Source organism: Struthio camelus, chromosome 10 (assembly GCF_040807025.1).
Source record: "Struthio camelus isolate bStrCam1 chromosome 10, bStrCam1.hap1, whole genome shotgun sequence".
Taxonomy (NCBI): Eukaryota; Metazoa; Chordata; class Aves; order Struthioniformes; family Struthionidae; genus Struthio; species Struthio camelus.
The window spans coordinates 4511321-4526470 of record NC_090951.1 but is presented as its reverse complement, the minus strand read 5'-3'; the positions used below and the strand labels follow the sequence as shown (position 1 = coordinate 4526470).

Here is a 15150-nt window from a genome sequence, read left to right as displayed (position 1 = left end):
CTACTGACCTGCTTTTATCCATACCCGTAATACTTGTGACTAGTGACTTAAAGTATTATATCCTTTCACATGCCAAGATTGTGTAGTCTGTGATATCTTCCAGCTCTCTATTTTGTCAGTTTATTCAACTCCTTGTTCAAATCATCTTTCTGTCTTGGTATGTCTGCCATGCTGATTACCTTCCTGTCTTGAATGTTTAGATGCTATTCAGCTAATCAGCATTGGTAGCGGAGGTTCAGAGAAACTCCAATCTGATGAAAAGCCAACCTTTGAGACCTTTTTGTTGAGAATGCTTCATTTCTGTGAACTAATTCTAAATCCTCATTTTAGCATGAGTTTTTTTGTGGTCTGTTTAGGTACTTGTGCTTTTTCATACACATGCAGACATAAGATATCAAAAAGGGTAGATGAGAACCTAGGTTGTTTCAGTTCAGTGGGACTACTTGTGTGCTCAAGTAGTGATACCATTAGAGCCTTACATAACTCACATTTGAGTAAGTATGCTGAAACTTCGCACCTAGTGGTTTAGCAAAACTCTGCAAAGAAAGATCTTGCCTTTTCTGTTGTGGAAGGTAGGTATATGTGGTGTTACAGAAGGTAAAACAGGACTTGAGTGTACTGTTGCAACATTTGACTGTAAGTATTTTGGTTTAAAACTAGTCACACCATGAACTGGAGTTTGTTCTTTGGAAACACATTGTATACTGTTGCAGAGCCTGAGGTAGTTTGCTAAAGACAGAAGGGGGAATTGAAGTGAGAGTTGGGGTGCGAACACGTGAGTTTCTAGCTCCCAACACACAAGTCACTTTAAATGCCAGTATCTTAATAAATTATACCATGAATTTACTTAATGGCATCGAATTTAATCCTTCTTTAACAAAGATCCTTCTCTCTTATTTTTTAGTATATTTTTGGAGAGTTCAGCCCTGATGAGTTTAATCAGTTCTTTGTGACTCCACGATGCTCTGTTGAGGTAAGATCTATTTTAAATGTTTTTAGAAAATTATATTTTAAAGCTACATCTCTTTATATAAATTTGCTACATAACAATAAAACTAATTTTTATCCTTTTATCAGCTTGCTAATTTGCAAACTGAAGACACTGAACAGGAGTCTTCCATATATGTGGATATTAAATCAGGTTCTAGAAATATGCAGTGAATTCTTCTGCCTCTTGCTTGTAGTCCTTCAGAGATGGAATAGCTGGCATTGTAATGCCAGCATGTTGACAATGAGTTATCCAACAGAATTACCTCAGACTTGATTGCTTTGTTTAGAGGTGGCTATAAGAGAAAACTTTCAGCAGTTGTAAGTAACTTGGTTGTAAGTAAGGTGAGGTTCTAAATCTTTTGAGCCTTTTGAAGCTCAGTAGTTCTTAACTTCTTTTGACAGGTTGAGCGCACTGCTAACGGTCAAAGCTAAACTTATAAGGCTATGCATGAGCTCTGCAGAAATGAGAAATTAATGTGGTCCGTGGATCAACAGTGACCTAATTACAGTTGAGAACCACAGAGTGGAAACAGTTGTCTGATGAGTATTTGAGTTCATAAAATACTACAAATAGTAATGCAGACTCTTATTCTCTGTAGCTCTTGGTAGAGAGGGAAGGAACCATTTTCTTTTGTAAGAAAGTGGGTATTACACGGTCTTCAACTCAGGACTTGAAGAATAGCTTTCTATCTCAACCTTTTGGTGAATTTCCATGTTTTTCCTCCAAACCTTTCCATCCTGCTTCTCTTCCCACCTAAGGAACTGAACGCTTCACGTATGGGTGGGGAGATCTTCTCTCATCACGTTTTACAAATCCGATGACTGTTCTTAATGTGATTTAGTTTCCTGTAAGTTAATTTTGAAGTATAATTAGTGTGCAGAAGTTGAGTGCCATGCTTTTTACCAAAATTGTAGGTGTCCTTCTAACAAGAATAAAAGTGTATTATGCTTCATGAAAGGAAAATGGAGGAGGGGTGTAGAAATAAAAAAGATAGCTTCCACTTGCCTTTAGGGATAGCTTTGTATCTACTCTGGTGGGAGGGAAGGAATGCAGACTAGAACTTCCGGTAGTGTCTGTTTCTTCTGATTGTTTTGTTGTTTCCCCACCATTAAATATGGTAGCAACAGCATGACGTCAGCATCCTGTTTAATGTCACTGTTAAGTGTCCTATATCAGATATCCCACCTCTCAGGCTATGGAAGGGTGAAAGTGTTGTATCTTGACTTCTACAAAGCTGCTGATATAGTCTGGTATTCTCGTAGAGTATGTTGAGGAAGCGTGAAGCTACAACATAAAACGAAGCTCGACTGGTTTGAATAACTGTGTCTCAAGAGTACCACTTGCTGGTTAACTATCAGAATCTAAAACTATGTTGAACAGTGTTCCTTCAGTTTGTCCTTGATCTGATTCAGTTCAATGTTTTAATTATCTGGATGATGAAATAAAAAAATACGCTTATTAATTTTGCGGTGTGCTGATATTTTAGAGAACGTTAGGAAAGTGATCTGAAAAAATAGGATGAAATTCAAGAAGGACAGGAGTGAGATTATAAAACTGCAGCTGTTTGACATACATTCTGTTGGGGGTAGTGCCAGATCTGGGAGTCCCAGAATCCACTGCTGCTTGCGCCCTTCCAAAGTCCCTTACTTGTCTGTAGATTGAAGGATGGACTGAAGCAAGGGACTAGTTCAACTTAAAGGTAGCCCTTATTAAGTCCCTTAAGAAAATTGACTGCGGAACCATAGTCAATAGTGAAATCTTTTGTGACAGATGTAGATGTGTGCAAAGAAGACACATGAAGTAATTCTGTCAGTCTCCTTGGTATTAGCAAAGGCTCAACCGGGATATTAGTTTTGGCACCATGTTTCAAGGAAATAAGAGAAGAAATCAGGGGAGTAGAATAACAAAGAGAGGTCTAGAAGACATTGAAGGTTGAAAAAATTGTAGCTCTTAATATAAAAGAGAGAAGGCTGAAGGGTGTTTATTGGGACATGCAAGGCTTCATATGCTGTAATATGTGGGTAGAGGAAGAAGTAATGAACCTCTACTGCAGCTGGAAGATTTAGAGGTTGGTAAAGTGCTTGGTGAGATATTAGAATAATGTATTACTTTTCACATTCACAAACAGGCCAAAAAAACCCTAGCAAAGACATGTATGATAGAGGTTCTCAGACTATGATTCTGCTCCCTTTCTTTCTATAATAGTTTCGGTATATTTGGTTGGTCCCTGTTTTCTGTCATGTATGTTTTATTCACGTACTCTGGCCTTTGTTCCGGTGACACATGCCCAAAACTTCTGAACATCTCTTTACATGGCATTTCTAATACCTGTTCCATCTGAGATGATTCAGATGACCCAGTTGCAAGAAACAGCTCAGCTCAGAAATATCTACTTTTACGCAGTTGCTGTTGATTAACTATTGACAGGAGACCAATATTAGGTTGGACTACTCTTTTTTTTTTTTTTTTTTTTTAATTTAGGCATTGCATTTTCTTAAGCCTCATAAATTAGAAGAACGGTGAATTGCAGATTTTACTGTAAACTGTTGGCCGCAGACTTGTAACCTTTTTTGTTTTAATCATAGAACTATGTTGAATCTGCATTGAATTTAATATGGTTAATAGGCTCTCAAGAGTTTGGAGTCTCTTTTCCAACTGTTAATTCTCATTTTGACTGGAGAAGTATTATGGTTTATAAATGTATTTTACAGTGTATGTCACTTACACACTTTTTTAATAATACAATTTAGAAATATTTTTCTCACTGGCTGTGATTTGCTATTGTCTGCAGTGCTTATTTAAGAAGGCAATACATAAACATCTGTGGTTTTAGAGAACTGAAAACTTCAGTAGCGAAATCTCCAGTATTTGCTATACTGTTACATTTAATATTTCGGATCGCATTATAAATTGCTCGGCGCTCTCACAGTTTTATTTCCCACTGCAGGGACACGTCAGCTGTTCTCCAAGCAGCTGCTGGAGTGCTGTGTACCAGTGGCCAGTTCATGGCAAGCACAAGAGAAGGCATTCAGCTGCTGGGGGAGTTTGGGGTGGGGGCATTAGAAATTGCCCACCTGTGGTGACACAATTAAAAGGTTTATATCAACCACTGAGTCCATAAGATGATGCCAGTGTTTTAGACTATACTGTGATTTCCTGTCTGGTAACTATGTGCTGTGGTCTGATCCAAAATCTTTATTTTTGTTAAGTGTGATTATTTTAAGAATAGAGCTTAACTGAAATGTTTCAAGGGCAACGCTAGAGCTGAAAGGGGTTGAGAGTGAAAAGATTTAGGTGTGAATATTGTCTGCACAAAACTTTTTCATGCTAAATATGTAATTTAGTCTATCTTTATTTTCAGTTTTTATCTAAAAAGAGGATATTTTCCTCATTTTAAAATCCTGGTAAGTTGTTGATGAAGGATCTTTTCCTGATGCTCTGAGGTGAATTGCTTTAGAAGTTGATGAGCCTATGGTGTGTAACCAAGATAAAGATTATCTTTCACTAATTGTGGTAATCTGCAAGGACATTTGAAATTACAGCATGGGATTTGATAAATATAGAAACATGAGTTCAACAAGACACTTTCAGAAACTTAAACCTTTACAATAATGTTATTTTTGAAGGATTCAGATGTTTCAAATGAAATTGATACCGTGTTATTGAGTTGTTTTGTCTTCAAATAAGTTTTTTCTTTTTCTTTTTTTTTTTTCTTGTACAGCTTCCTCCCTACAACGAAACAGTTTCATGTGGTATTAAGTCCACAGGTAAGTTTCATGATGGTAAGAAATCAACATTAATTTTTATAAACTTTAAAGTTAGTCTTTACAACTTGATTAATATGCATATGTGCATATATTTGGCAAGTTTCTTTTTTCTAAGCACTTGTTGAGTGAAATCTCTGAGGATACTTGAAAATGTTACATTGATCTTCAGTGAGTTAGGGTGGATGTGGTTACTCTTCCTTGACTGTGCAACCACACAATCTTAATGTCTTGGTGATGTAGTCTAGAATATAGCTGTAAAAGGGTGGAGGGCTGAAACTTTTCTTAGAGAACTTGCATTCAAGAAATAAATAACTTGTATGGAGTTCAGCTGGCCCTCCTGTAAGAGTCATAGAATTAATATTTTCTGGCAGTTGCAACCTGAAGCCAGTGTTCTGTTCAGTGTTCCCTTTGACATTCTGTTTCTGTCTGGTCAGCTCTTTTTCTGGAAAAGCTGCCTTTCTTTTTTTTTTCTTTTTTTCTTTTTTGAAAATATGACTCTTGATATAAAAATGCATTACAGAGTTCCGGTTTTAAAGCTATAATGATCATCCTTCTACTCTTGTCTCAAAGTGTTCACCTTACAAATTGAAAGAGAAACCTGGTCTGATTTCATCATTGTTTGAAGTTAACAGTTAAGTAGGCGTTTCCATAATTCTAAATAATACCTATTTTCTCAGTACCTTAAGTAGCTGGTAAATTATTTTGTTTTGTTTTATTTTTCTCTCTCTCCCCCCCTCCCCCCCCCATGAATCAGGGGAGAAGCAAGGACCTGAGACTTACCCAGACGAATTTGAGAACGATAGAAATGACACCTAGATCTTCTAAAAAACAATGCAAATACATGGCTGGTCATTCCTCAGAAGTACTTAAGAGGACCAAAATGCACATATCAGTGTTTAGGAACCCCTGATCGTTATGTTCAGTACCTTTAGCCTTGCATTTAAAGGTTAATAAGATAGCCATCATAAAGTTTACAACCACCCTCATTTGAAAGCAGATATGAAGCGTTTCTGGAAATTGGAGAGCTTTATTCAGTGCAAGACCAGCTTTAGTAGTTTTAAAACTGAGTAGTTTTAAGTAGGATCTTGAAAAGTTCATTGAAAGGACTTCTCTGGTACAAGTTGTCTGTTGTTGATGATATAAAGGGGCTTCCAGTCGTACATTGCTTTGTCTAACTATGGATTTAAGTTCTGTTCTTTAAGACTGAGGTTTCAATGTTCACAAGCCATACAGAAAGCTGGTTTGTACAAATGTTTTTCAGATCATTCCTAGACCCTGAGAGAATCCCTCCCAGCCCTGAGATTAGGTAATGACAGCAAATTAGGTTTTGTCTGAAAAATGTCTTTAACAAGCTTGCACTGTACTGTGCATGCATGTTATTGTGATGGCTGCATAAGAAGCTGTGGAAACTAAAATGGAATGCTATGCTTATGCAGAATATTTGTAATAATAATGAGATGACACATACTGACCAAGTAGTCACCCCATAGGATAATTTTTTTCTATACTTATCTTCAATATTTAACTATAATACCTTATTAGAAGAGCTGTTGATATTTACTAGGAATAATCAGATCATGGCTGAAGCTCTAATATTCAGAATGCTGTTCAGACTAATTAGTATTATGCACTAAGAATTTTTCTTATAGTACATTGACGTTGTCCTCGGATAACTTGTTGACACTTCTCTCAATGTGCATGTGATGTTGTTCATGCCTTCAGGTATACCTGTTTCAGTTCATTCAGCAATAGAACTTCAAATCCCTGTGAACAAGATTGAAACCAAGCTGCCCAGAAGCGAAGTGGAAGTCAAAACAAACAAAAATATACCTGTGTTTTTTTTTTTTTTTCAAAGGAACTTGACACAATCTTAGGCCAAATCAGCTTCTACCAGCTGTGCTGGTACCAACTATATTTATTTTATACCAACTATAAAATAAATACTATTATTTCTCTAGTCCTGCTGTAAGGTGTAAACTTCATTTCCTTAGCTATAATATCTTAATTTTTATGTTAAATACTAGGATACCAATTTTGCTCTTGGCTAGATTTTAGCCTACCATGGTCATGTTGCACCTTCAGCAAAATTAACGGTGTGCCACACTTGAAAGGGAATATGTGGTGTTCTCTGCTGCCCGCTTGCTTCAGGTTGGCTCTAGCATTTGTCTAGAGTGGAGTAAACCTGGTTCAGTTCACCAAAACAGAAAAAAAATACTCAATTGGCCAAGCTTTTTGCTAGGTTGCTTTTGGTAACACAAGTCTTGGAAGGCGGCTTGAGAGTGGAGAAACCGTGTGGAAGGGAAGAACTGGGAAAACACTTTTGGCTGTGATATGCTTATTAACTCGCCACAAAGGGAAACAGCACTCTGTTGAAAAGCAATCACTTTTTTTAGTAGGGATCCTGAAAAAGAAACAGAAGTCCTGGATTATTTGGGGTTGGTAGGAATTTGAAATATGCCCAGTAATTCATCCTTTACGTGACTAGAGGAGTATTAGGTGTTAGCAATTGTTGCTTGTGTGTTTTCCTACTGAAACAATGGGTGCAGAACTAGCTCTTGGTTCCTACTTGAACTAACAAGTTGCTCTGTAAGCAGATGAACTAATGAAGAATATTTTTGTTGTGGATTTGTGTCCTATGTCCCCTAAAACCCATGACCTGAATTTGCAAAGAGCTGCAGCTGTAGCTGGTCGGGAGCTCTGTGTGTGCTGACTGGTCAGCCAGCGTAGGCGAACGGATTAGCCAGTTAGTGCTGCTGCTAAACAGAGTAGGTCATGCCTGAGATCTCCCACCCCTCTTAAGTGGATATTGTCCCTCTTAAGTGGATATCAGGTAGCATCTTTCCACATACCTGCCCCTAGGCTGCTGATTTGTAAAGACGCTTTAGCCGTTTTCTCTGTTTGGAAATAGATAGTCAGTGATTGCAGAAGTAGTTGCTGGATTGACAGGCATGGTGATATAAAACACATACTCTTACATGGGAAAAAGGTGAAGAAAACTTGAAATTCAGGCACTTGTTAACATGCGTTAGAGAAATCAGATTTTTCGGGAGAAATTTTTTATTTTAATTAAACTGGCTTTATATATTGTTTTGAAATTAAGTTTTCTTTAGTCCGACTGGCAGCAAAATCAAAACTTGAGAAGTCAATGCATCTAACTTGTATCAAGTTAATAAATTAAAGCATTGGGGGAAAGGCAATTAACATCTGTATTTACTTCTTTTTTTTTTTTTTTACTGTGATTTGGCATGAAATTACATTTTGAAATTGTGTGATTCTACAAACTATTTAAGATATATTATCTATGATTACTTAAGACTGATCTTTGTTAATTTGTAATGTTTTGTTATTGCATGTGTAAGTCAGACCTCAACACACATTGAATGCCTATTATTCCTCCTTTGATATTAAAAATATATACCCTGTAGATTCATGTTCCTTTCACATTTTTTACTTTTTTTTCAAATTTAGTATTTTTGTCAGGTGACTTTTCTTAAAAAAAAAAAAAAAAAAAGTATTTGGGGAAGCCACAGAGTTTCAAAACAGTTATCGTCTACAGTTATGTATCAGAACGTTCTCCCCTGGGCTCTGCCCTGAAGTGGGTTATGTTTCCTTAGGCACATGAATAACTTTTTTCCTTAAGAGTTATTGCTTGTTTTCTCTTGTGCTAAACACTCATTTTTAATGAATTTTGTGATACACTTGAAAACATGTCATACGTAACATTAAGTTGCACAAAATCTTCCAATGTTGTAAAGATTAATGGTGTTTCCGCTTAAGTTCATTTGAAAAAGTCTCTAGTGTTGTTGGATTCTCTTGCAACATTCTTACAAGTCTGAAATGTTTCTTAGCTGCTCTCCCCCAGCCCCTCCCCGAAACGGACTATACTAAAACTGATGTCTTTGAAACTGTAACATGTATCATAGGAAGGCCTGCAAAACTTTTAAACACTAAAATGATAAATTTATCCTCAAAATATCTGAAACTTGGAAGTTTCATGAATTTTACATCCTTATTTGATATTCATAGAAGTAGAACTGAAGTATTCGGTGTTACTAGCTGGAGCACGAGCATTATGGAACTTACTCATTAGTCTTAAAATTGCAGTACTTTGTGACCGACAATGCGTTGTGATACTGCAGTCTGCCATGAGAATATTTCTTAGCATTTATTTAAAAAACTTATCAAAGTCCCAGGATAAATAAATAAACAAAAGTCCTGTCCGCAGATATTTTAGTGCTGGTTATATACCTCACAGGAAGTCACTGTGTTCACCTTATATGTATCTGTTGCATTTCTTGTGATATAGTTACATAGTCAACTGTTGTAAATTTAAATAAGCTATTGATGAGTCTTGAGTTCTAAAACCTGTAATTTCAGTGTTTCCAGACAATTAAAAATGAAAATATTTTGTAAAGCTCACGATAAATCTTTGCGCGCACAAAAACAAATCCTAAATCATTCCACGTGTGGAAATTACTTTTAAAAGTTAAACTGTTAACAGGCTTGGACTTTCTAGTTGTCTGTTGAAAAGGCTACCTTTGGAAGTGTGGAATTAAATGTTGCACCATATTCTTTATGCACGTATCCTGTAATTAATGCTAAAAGTCATTAGGCTTTAGTAGATGCTCTTAATAGGTCAATTTAATAGATGATCTTTGCAGGAACCAGTGCAGTGGTTAGAAGGATTCATACCTGCTTCAAGAAAAGCTGTATTGTACTCTGTCTTTTTTGAGGAAAATGTTTTTAAAATGATCTTCAGGATTTAGCGAATGATTAAAACTTTAGTTTGAGGGAGTGTTGTTTTTCTGAGTTGCAGCAAACTAGATTGTTGTTGTTGTTTTCATGGCTTTTTGGTTAGATTTCATTCACTAACTGATTTTCACTTTCTTTTGCTCAGGGGAAGAGTATCAGAGAATTGAATTTGGTGTTAATGAAGTTATTGAGACAGAATCATCTGTGCTAAATAACACTGACTACAGTATTTCCAGCACTCTGAATCCTCAGGCTCCAGAATTTATTCTCAGTTGTGCACCTGCTCAGAAACCCCCGGATGATAGTCTTAGTGAAACAAACTACAACTCCATTGACTGCCAGTTCTCAGATCCAGCCCTCGCTTTGGATAGCGGTTCTAATGTTGAAAATGATGGCTTGTCTGGAGGCCTTGGACAAAGGGAGCGTAAAAAGAAGAAAAAAAGACCCCCTGGATACTACAGTTACTTGGAAGATGTCAGTGACGGCATTGCTCCCACAGAAGCTCTTGTAAATGGCCATGCAAACTCATCCGGACTAAACAGTGTAAGCACGGAGGATACAGAACTTACAGCAGACGTACCGTCCCTGGCCACACCGAGGACTTGTAACAGCCCTGACAATTCTGTAGACTTCATTAATGAAGCTGTCTCTGATGATTCTGTTTCTAGCGCACTAGACAATACCAGGACTGCAGGGCAGCCTGAGGTATGCAGTGTTACTAATTCTGAACAGTTTTGCATCCCTTCAGAGACTGGCAGAGATAGCCCTTTAAGGACAGCTGTTGTACAGTCTTATGCTGGTACAGATACTACTGAAAATCTTGGTGTTACTAATGGACAAACACTTGAATCCTCTGGTGAGGACACAGCTGCCAATGGGGTAGAATTGCACACTGTGGAAAGCACTGACTCAGACCAAGCAAAGCCTGAGGAAGCTTCACCTACTACTGAGACAGCAGTCCCGGTTGCAGGATCAGTCCCTGTTAATCAGCCTACAAAATCGTGGGCTAGTCTTTTTCACAATTCCAAGCCCTCTGCTTCCACATCTGTGGTCTATGTTGAGACTAAGTATACCCCTCCTGCCACATCTACTCTGGTCCCTGAAAAACAGGTTGAAGTCAAAGAGGGGCCTGTTCCAGTTTCAGAGGATCCTGTAGCCATAAAGATTGCAGGTATAGTTCATACACACGAGTGGATGTTACAGTAGAAGGGTATTAACTTTGCTTAGAAACAGGAGTGTACAATATCGATAGGGAAGAGTCCTCTGTTATGCTGTTTACAAAATGGTTGTTAATACGTGTTACGAGAGATGTGTAAGTTAAATAAGCTAGTTTTGTACCCCCATGAGTAAACATTTGAAAATAAATTATCATGTCCTTATCCTAAGTGCAGTAAAACTGCTGCTATCTCTGAACATCATGCTTAAGTGAACTGTGATTTTTAAATAGAACAGTTAAATTCAGCTGTGTGCTATTGTAATAGAAAGAATACATTAGAAAAGTTTGTTGAACTGAAAATGGTATGTCACATTATCCAGTATTTATGATCTTGTCCTAATGTGTTCCAGGAGAGAGAAGAGTGTTGATATATTTATGCCAAAGTAGCTGAAATTCTTGAGAATTTCAGAAGTCCTTAAGAATAATCATGAACAGTCCAGAGGGTACTTCAGGAAAGATAATGTATAATATAAAGGCTTTGACTCTCGGTACTGTCATATTTATGACTCTGATGATAAATGCTAAATGTGCATGAGTGATTTTTGCAGACTGCATCTGCAAAAAATATGAAGAGAATGTCCATTGAGCTGTGTTTTATGTCACTGACTCATGGGTGTTTGAACAAAATAATTCTGTTTTACATATGGACTATTTCACTGGTATAAAAAGGCTTGTACAGAATGCTTTTGATTTATGCAACAAGCTGATTTACAAGTACAATGAAAACTAGCAAATGACAGTTTCAGGTGAAAGATTGTTTTCTGCTCTAACCAGAAGTTGACCTGGACATTTCTGTTCAGAATACCTAGAAGTATATGGATGCTTCTTATCCCCTTCCTCAGTCACTAATGACTTTGTTACCGATAACTATCTGTTCAGAGGAACACTCCCAGAATGATATACCGTTCTACACATTTTCACTTAGGTTTCACAAACTCAATTGAGTGTATAAAAGTGTGTATATAAAGGTGTTTATGATCTTTATGAACCCATACATGTAGAGTGCCTTGTGCTTTAAAATCTTCAGCTATCATTTGCTAGTGAACTATTTTGTGTCAACTGTAAAGCTAGAGCTGACTACCATAGATGAAAAGATTTCTTCTTGTCTTGCTCAAGTGGCTTCCGTTTTAAGTTAACTTTCAAGACTTTTTCTGTACTATCTCTTTGCCACCAGATGGGAGCAGAGCTTTTTATATTGTCTTTAATATGTTAAAATAGCAATAGGATTTTTATACCGATTTTTTGTTTGCTGCTTTGCTTTTTTTTTTTTGATTTTTTTTACCTTGACTTTTAGCTGTTTTTGCAGAGGAATGATCTGGGTGTAGATCCTTTTCTAGTGAAAAGGACTCCATCTTCTCATTACAGCTGACTTAAGTAAGAATTGTAGTGCTGTGATTCCTGTAGTTCAGCTGCTAGTGATTCCAGCACAAAATGTTTATGTAAAAGTCTTAATGCAACATAATCACTGCTTTGCTCTGTGGGAAAAGATGACTTTTATCATCGGCTGTTTTTAAATGTTCTCAGTCCTATTTGGGAAATAAGTATGTTACTGCTTTCTCTATACTTTACACACACGTAAAAAAAATGTGTTACATGAGTTTTACTTCATTATTTCCAGACAAATTGTTTAGTTTGGTCTGTTCGTACTTCGTTTCAGATCTTCTTCCTACGTTAATATCATTGTATACTAGTTCTAGTAACCATGTATATTTTTCATAGGTAGGTAGCGCCTCATTTTTTTGGTGTCTTTCTTGAGAGTCTGTTGTTTGATATGGTGGGAATCCACCAGTTTCAACTCCAGGCAGCGTAAATGGTGTTTTGACCACAAGTGCTATAGGGGGCTAAGCACACAGGTAAAATCTAAGGTCCAAAGTATGTTAAGTTTGGCAAGCGGAATTGGCAGATCTTCTGACTTACTGTTGAAGCTCTGAGGTGTTTGTGTACAGGTGTTACTTAGAACAAGTGCTCAAAACGGCAAGAAAACAAGTTTCTTGTGCAAATTGCTTTTTGGTGCCTTAGTTCCACCAACTGTTACAAGGGGATTCATGGCTCATAGGCAGCATTTAAGTTTAATGTTTTCCATGCATATGTTAGAACTGTATTTATAGCTGTTTGAAAATGTTGCTTGATTCCACCTGCAAAGTTCTGTGGTTTCTTAGTCCTTAGATTTAAAAGAAAGCTCCACAAGATTTTATCCTTTCTTCATGATATATTTACTGTTCAGCGAAAGTAGAACTCTTTCACCAGAGGTTGGCAGTGGCATACCTGCCGTTTAAGGAGGAGGTGAGAATAAGGTCTAGAAAACAACTGGAAAAGACTTAAACAAATTGGGTGTTGATATTGATGGAAAGAACACTGTACAGTTAATTCAAGCAAGTGGCCAAGGTGGGTGGCAAGTGGCTTTACTTGCAACACTGTTAAATGGGTAAAAGGAACTCCTGAAGCAAGCTATGAACCATTGTTGTTTGTTTGGCAAAACTCAAGGAAGACATAGGACTTGAGAATGGTTGAGGAGTACAGATGCAGTGCTTGCCTATTTAAAAAGGGATGACCCTATTCATTATAAATGTGTTAACCTAATTTAGATGCTAGAACAAACATTTCAATAATTAATTTCTAAAGGATAATAAGGTTATAAATGGCCCACATCTGTGTTTAAAAAAGAAAATCGGATTTTTTTGCAGATTTAACTTGCTACGTGCTTCACATCTGCTACCCTTTGCTATGTAACTTGATGTTAGTTAAAAATATCTTACATGATGTTCTAAACAACTTAGGGAAGTGATTGTAAAACTAGCTATTCTTTGAATAGTCTTTTTTTAACTGTGTTTTTTGTTAACTTTAGAAAAAGATTCAATGGAGTCTACAAAGATTTTCTGAATCCTGATTTTTTGCAGTATTTTCATTATGGATGGGGATGATGAAATCAACAGTAAACATAAAAATTTGTTTACAGCAGCAAAATTTCAGATTAATTGAAGAACACAGCTATTTAAAATCTGGATACATCTGGAATGGTTTTAAATTAAAAGAAAGGGAATTCAATCAAGATGAGTGTGGAAGGATGCACCAAAACAGAAATCAAATGCAAGCATGCAATATTTGGAAAAAATAAAAGGATCTGGAAATTCTAGGCATGGATAAGTGTATGCAGCGAAGCTGAGGCAGACTAAGGTTTATTTTCAGTGTGTGTAAATGGAAATTTATATAGAAGAGATGGAAGAGAACTGTTTCTGTTGTTGCTGCGGAGGACTCAGTGTTTTGGCCAGCTTTAGGTGTTACTTTTCAAGGAAGATGCAACAGACAAAACAGAATTAAGAGGTGAAAACGATAATCCTTCAGCAAATATGGAAATTTTGGATTTACTTTATCTCAGATGAGATTATAGGAGAGATTATAGATAGCACTTCAAATATGTGAAACCAATTTATAATGAAGACAGCAGTGCACTGCTCTCCAAGACTATAGTCAACAAGGCAAGAATTGCTTAGTTTTGATATGTAATAGAAATGATTCGGCATTAAAGACCAGAAAAACATTTCTTACTGTTAAAGTTAGTTATGCAGTAGAACAAGTAGTTGTAGAATGGAGGCATTGCAGGGTTTGGGTTTCTGGCGCTTTTCTTCCTTGTACAGACTTGAAGAAGGATCTGCGTGACGTACCTAGCCTTTGCCTTGTAACGGTCTCCAGCTACATGTTAAATTTCATTGAAGGATTGGTAACATTGATGCATATGTTATAGTTTGACAAAGTCAATTGCTAACTTGTAATGCGTATCTTTTTTTTTTTTTCTTTTCAGCCAGGAGACCATATTTGAATGATTTCTCTCGTCTTAAACTGCATTGGCTAGGGAATTACCTATGTTAAAATTTGACAACTGCTTATATAACACCATGTGTTGAATGAACTTTGGCAAAAATGTACAAAGTACATAAATTTCTAAACACGGCACTGCTCTAGATGTGTCTTCAAATGTAGGCCATGTTTCACAGCTAAGCACCAACAAAAGGGAGTTTGAGTTCTTTTTTGTTAGTATCTCTGATTTATCACAAAGTTTTCTTAAAATTTCAAAACATCTTGGTTGTAAGGGTATTTTTCTTTCTTCCGATAGTCTTGTAATAGTTGTTTTAGTTAATGTGTGGGTGTTGGATGTGGTATGAGACTATGGTGTCGAATGTTATTAAGGTAAACAAAGATTCTTTCTGTTGAAAGAAAATTCACTGGAATTGCTTTAGACATTGTGTACAAAGCAGTTTTATGGCCACAAGAGGATGCTGATGGTCCTAATAGTATTTTTTCTTAGTACAATATGACATAGGGAAGAACATAGTTAACCTTAAAAGTTATTGATAGACGTTAGAAATAAATGTTTTTCATCGTTTTTATAGTAATTTCCAATAGTGATAAATTATAATAACAGGAAA

General features: G+C 36.6%; 1 protein-coding gene across 1 annotated transcript in view; it reads left to right on the top strand.

Moving 5' to 3' along the window:
- USP10 (ubiquitin specific peptidase 10) overlaps positions 1-15150 on the top strand; it is a 56082-nt gene that overhangs the window by 19284 nt on the left and 21648 nt on the right. Inside the window, exons 2-4 of the mRNA XM_068956212.1 lie at positions 905-973; positions 4713-4758; positions 9656-10681. Of these exons, the coding sequence (XP_068812313.1) occupies positions 905-973; positions 4713-4758; positions 9656-10681 (1141 nt within the window). The remainder of the gene's footprint in view (positions 1-904; positions 974-4712; positions 4759-9655; positions 10682-15150) is intronic.